We start from the raw sequence: 5,763 nt of genomic DNA, 5'->3' as shown, positions 1-5,763 counted from the left end.
AGCCACCCACTTATTGTCCTTAGCCGTGTCTGCCACTTTCAGGGGTTGAGGCCTCACCAAAATAAAAATCCAAGAGGTTACATGAAAATTCAGTGGCTGAGGAGAAGAAAAATCCAAATTAGCACATTTCTCGAGGGAACGAGTTATAAATTGGCCCTGTATTCATGACAAGCACCAACAGCAGCCAGTTTAGTGCTCCTAAGTTTTACTCTTTTCTTCCCTCAGCCCCTAACCTGCACGCAACAGCCTGGGGACCAAGGTAATGAGATAAAACAAATTATTTGTTGAGAGTTCTGCTTTGGCCTTCCATGGCTTTAGATGCACATCCTTTACTGTACTGCTCTGTGATCTGTGCTGGTAGCTGCAACTCCAAAGGAAAAGCAAGTTGAAAAACAAAGAGGTCCCGCTGGGATGGCACGCGGTGGTATTCAGCTCAATTACTTATTAAAGCACCGACAGAGCAGAGACTTTTTTCAGTACATTACTTATTCAATCACAGCTCCAGCACTCAGACTGATCCCTTAAGAAAAAGCAAACATCTTTCCCTGTTTGTTTCCAGCTGCATCACAAAAGACTTTAAAGACTTCGGGCTGTTTGTCTTTGGGTCATGGTACACCAAGAGCTTGTGGGTGAATCCAGTGCAGCTCTGATTGACTAGTGAGGGCACAGGGCCATCGAGCTAAGGAAGCTGCTTGGACTTTTCCACGTGACTCCATGACACACCTCCAACCTAGAAGTGGGTTTGCTTGTGCAGGACAGGAGCTGCACGTTAGACAGCAAACAAGTTTGTTTTGGTTTTTTTTTTTCCCCAGGAGATGAGGTAAATTTCCCCGCAGATTAGTTTACAGTGAGAATAGCTCAACAGGTCTTTAAACACAGAAGCTAACCTTTCATCTGGGTAAGATGAGGATGCCATGTTGCTCACCTTGAAGAACAGTAAGGTCACATATGGGGAAGGGTGGGAATCAACCTCCACCAACTATGTGGAGCTAGAAGACATTGGCTGGAGTTTAGATTCCTGGTAGCTAAGATGTTAATTAAGTCAGTAACCTCTCTACTCCAAACAACCAGAAAAACTTCAGGTAGACAAGCTGGCAAAAACCCATGTGACTCTGGAAACCAAAGCACACCAGATTCTTGCATCACTGGAGGCTTTTTTAAAAGGATGTGCATGTGAGAGCAAGAAGCCTGTGGTTCCTTGGCAGGCTAATGTGCATTCCTGGAAAGACAGAAAGAAAAGAGGGCTGCAAGTCTTAGAGTGGCATTTCTTCAAAGGACCTTGAACGGAGAGATTTATTGAGTCTTATTCTATCTGACACTAGTCAGCGAACATGTGCAGCTTTGGTGAGCTGGAAAAAAAAGAGCTTGTCTATAAATTCTTATACTCCAGACGCCATTCCTCAGAGGCCAGCCCTAATAAACCCATCACCCCAGCAATACTATAATTCAGTGGTGCTCAACTCCTGGCCCTTCCGAGCCTGCATTTGGAGCTTTTCTCGGGGACTCCTGCAACAAGCACACAGCGTATCAGCTGTGCTGAGGAAACAGTGTTCTGGTGCTGATGAGGGACACATCCTACCCAGTGAAGAGCTCAGAAACTAAACCGTCTAGACAACATCCTACTAGCACTCCATGACACTTTGTTAGGAACCAGTGTGTTATCTAGAAATGTTCTAACATGTGCTACGGGCCAGATTTAACCTTCCTCAGCTGAGTAAGAAACTGACCCCTTCTCCCATTTCACAGGTAAATAAAGCCATAAAGCTGCATGAGACATCAGTCTTCTCACTGGTAAGCCAAACAAGCTACTCAAGAAACTGTCACCAAAACTTCACAAAGCTAAAACACCTCTCTGAATCCCTTCCTCCTGCGGTTAACCTTGATGTCAATCCAGTAACCAGGCAGAACTAAAGCCTCATGATGATGGTAATGCTCCTTAAACTAGTAGGCATTGTTTAACTTGCACTAACGAATCCTCCTGCACCTCTCTACAGCCTTGCTCAATGACAAAGCAACTGCTGACAGCGGAGGCCTGGGCAAAGCATTACACATTTTAGCACTGTACCTTGGGACCCAGAATAATAAGCACATAAAAGAGATAGATGTGTATTTGTAACGCCACCTTTTAAAGCAATTGCTTAAAAGAAGCCTGCTTTAAAAATTCAGAAATGTAATTCTTGACCTTCCTGAGTAATCATGCTAATATCAAGAGAAGATAGAATTATTCAGTTGTGAACTAAAAAAGGCACTGTTCATCCTCATAAACGAAGCACTTAAACATAAAAGGGAGAGCAAAGGAGGAACATGCCCATTCCCCTGCCCCTGCAGAGGTGAGTCATGGCAAGAGGTTCCCACCTTCCCCACAGAGATGCAGCAGGGGCAGGGAGAGAGAGTGCTCCTATGTCGCTCTAATGTGGAGAATTCGAATTTGAGTCACCTGGCTCCAGCAGGGACATAATTAAATACTCAGCCAAGAGAACCCCTACTCCCTACAACTCCCTGGCTTATGCCCTAGGCACATTACGACTTCCTCAAGAAGGGAAGAAAGGCTTCAGTCACTTCCATCAAACAGAAGAAATTTTATCCTAAAGGAAAGATACCGGCACTGCAGAAAGGTGCAGTAAAATGTTCTCACTCGCACTGGATGTTCATTCCCATTCCGTGACTTGCACACATCTCTATAGAAAGATCCGGCATGTATTTTTCTCTTAAGATTTTCTCAGATAGAGGCTACATAATCTGGACTAAAACATTTGAAGTGAAAGAGTAGCAACAGAGAACGACAGACACCAGTTCTGCTCAAGATCTCCAAGAAAGGAATGGGACATTGGTGGTATAAAAAAAAAAACCAACAGTGACCTTCATGCCCCGTTGGGAGCAGAGCCCTACTTCTGCAGTTGCACTCAGCATGACACAAAGAATTTCACAGCCATGACACCTGAAGGAGAACAGGAAAAGAGAACAACCCCAAACGGTGCGTGGATGAACAGAATCTGCTTTTTGGAACAGACAGGAAATGTGCAAAACTTCCCACGGCTGTTCCCTTATTTTCTTTTTCACAAAACCGATGTCAGGTAAAGCATTGTGCAATGGCGTGTGTATCACATTCAGCCTCTGTGCTTTCCACAATTTATAAACTCCAACCACACAACAGACTTTCCATACTGTCATGTAACAAGAATTACCCTTCTCCGAGGACCCCAGGGAGTCTTTACAGACTTTAATCAGCCTTCACACCACAGATCTCCACGTATTAAAGAAAGACGGGATTATGCTGTCTGTTGGTTTCATGTAGACAAAAATATAAACATCAACAAGTTAGAGATGTACAAAAAGACAGCCCCAAAAGATCTACGCAGGAGAAGCTGTGGAATTAAGCTACTGTGCTGGATAGGTATGCAGAGGGCAGCGTGCTGAACACGTGGGATTAAAGCTGATAGGAATGGCAGAGTGATTCACACGTACAAGGGACCTGACTGTCATCCAGCCGCTCCACAACAGCCAGCACGATCTGGAAAGTACCGAAGAAAAATGGAAGTCACAAACACACAGAACAATATGATGCTTTTTTAATCAGGTTTTCAATCACTATGTAATTTTTTTTCCACCAACATATTTAAACACAGACATTTAAAAATTACTTGTCTACAAAGAGGAACAAAATGATTTAAACAACTCCAATAAATTCTGAGCAAATCTTTTCTGATCTTCTTCTTGGGAGTCCACTCCTCAGCTGACTTATAAATTTTGTTTGCTTCTATTTTGCAAGGCAAGAAGAGGTTGGGTTGTAGACAATCTTCTGTTCAAGCTCAGCATATCTTTTCAGCAGTGGACGATAGAGCTAAAAAAGAAAAAGGAATAAATGTCTAGGTTGAAAAATCAGATTTTAAATCACACTGCAGTTAAAAACCATCTTCAGACCCAAAAAATGCAGCATCTTCACAGGCAGCTGAAGGCTTGGGTTTTTTTCCTCCCAATTTGCTCAAGAAAATTCTGCACAGTCTTCCTTCTTCAAATGTCACAGTCCTTTTCACCCTCTCCTTTACAGCTTAATTTTATGACGTGCCCAGGTTGTTCTTACCATGCCTGCGTTCTTGCTATAAGCAGAAGTCATTACTTCCAGAGGAAGCAGCCTGGCTAAAGTCACCTCTCCCAGTCTGACATGCCCCCTCAGTAATGGCTGTCCTAATCACCCAGGCAGAACTCCTGTCCTTGCCTCCCTCCGCTACCTCAGGACGGATCACTGCCTCTGTCCCCTCCTCCTCTAGCGCCTTGCTAATAAACACACTGCCACCCTCCAGCACAGCCAAACACCACCGTCAGCATGGTCCTCCTTGGCCAATATGCTGACCAGGCCCTTCTAAAACACACTTCACACTCCCTCTCCCACCCCTCTCATATTCCTGCCTCTATTTGAGCTGCTTTTCTCCTTCACAACTTTCACAGACACGACTTTTCCCATCTGCTCCATGGTCAGGCAAGCTCCTTGCTCCCTGATCCCAGGCCCAGGGGGACAAATGGAGACCCAACTTCTTCCCACAACTATGCCAAGGATCTGAGTAGCTTTTTGCTATTTCCCTAGCTAGAACTCTTTGGGAATTTTTTGATTCTGAACTGTTACAACCATGAAAAGAAGAACCAAGGCTCAAATGTTTTCAAAACCCCAGACACAAGCACAGCCTATGCTTTTGGATATGGGCGAGATCCATGTTGGGATTTATTTCATTCGTTACCTTCGGGTTTTTTTGTTCCCTTTGCTAAAACTCATCACAGGACATACCGCAGAAGATGACCTGCTTCTGCGTGACCAAATTACATAGCAGAAACCCTGAACAGAGCCTAGCCCTACTGCTGGTTCCAACCCAGATCTTGGAGATACACCTTCTTCCTTATCTCCTCTTTCTGGTTTTCACTGTTCATCTAACAAAATCAGTAGTTTGACAAAAGTTGACACACGAAGACAGCTTTGCTCACTGGCTGGCTCAAGCACAAAGAAGGGACCGCCAGGAGCCAGTGTGGGCTTTGGTACAGGCTCGAGCAGTCCTTAGGAGGATGCCGTAAGGTCAAATCCCTGCCGCAATGAATCTGAGGGGCCGCCAGTCTCGTCTAAAAGCCCCTTGCACTGATGTTATTCATAATCAGGGCAGTCTCGCTCCTGGCTCCAGGTTCAGAGAGGTTATAGAGCCATAATGAATCATACCCAGTAAACTGAATTACTGCTCTCATCAATAAGTGAGATCCAACATTTAAATGCATTTTATTCTTTTCCATAAGATCCACAGCCAACAAACTATGCACATGCACCAAAAAATTGGAAAGAAAATGTTTCAGGAGTAAACTGTGAGGCTGTAGAAAGAGATAGGGCTGTTCTTGTGCAGTTTTATGTAAAGTCCTGCAGAAGCCTCAGTGTTTCTAGCAGTCACACCTTCTCAGATCAAAGGAAAAAAACATCACACGGTTTTCTCATCTATAATTAGCATCTTTTGTTTGCTTCAGTTGATGGCAAAGTATCCAGTTTCTGCATTTCCCCCCTCCTGAATGACAGTTTCATTCTGACCAGTGAAACCTGGATTTATCTCCTCATTCAATTTTCACCTTCCGTGATGGCAGGTGAGAGCAGCTTAATGGACAAAGTTTGCAGAAGGAGGATGATTTGATCAACTCCTCCCTTGTACCAACCGGATGTTACAGAAGTTTAAATATATTTCTACAACAGATTCCGTATATCAAGGGGAAGACGAGAAGGACCATCCACAGCAAAGG

At 44.2% G+C, this 5,763-nt stretch overlaps 1 protein-coding gene across 1 annotated transcript in view; it reads right to left on the bottom strand.

Moving 5' to 3' along the window:
* Positions 1-3,552: 3,552 nt before the first annotated feature.
* Positions 3,553-5,763, bottom strand: part of XYLB (xylulokinase homolog (H. influenzae)) — a gene marked incomplete at its 5' end in the record, with an annotated part of 83,948 nt that continues 81,737 nt past the window's right edge. Inside the window, one exon of the mRNA XM_010136651.1 lies at positions 3,553-3,841. Within this exon, the coding sequence (XP_010134953.1) occupies positions 3,758-3,841 (84 nt within the window). The remainder of the gene's footprint in view (positions 3,842-5,763) is intronic.

Source organism: Buceros rhinoceros, unplaced genomic scaffold (assembly GCF_000710305.1).
Source record: "Buceros rhinoceros silvestris isolate BGI_N320 unplaced genomic scaffold, ASM71030v1 scaffold1695, whole genome shotgun sequence".
Classification (NCBI taxonomy): domain Eukaryota; kingdom Metazoa; phylum Chordata; class Aves; order Bucerotiformes; family Bucerotidae; genus Buceros; species Buceros rhinoceros.
Note: the sequence above shows the minus strand (reverse complement) of the source record. Positions and strands in the feature narration are given on the sequence as shown.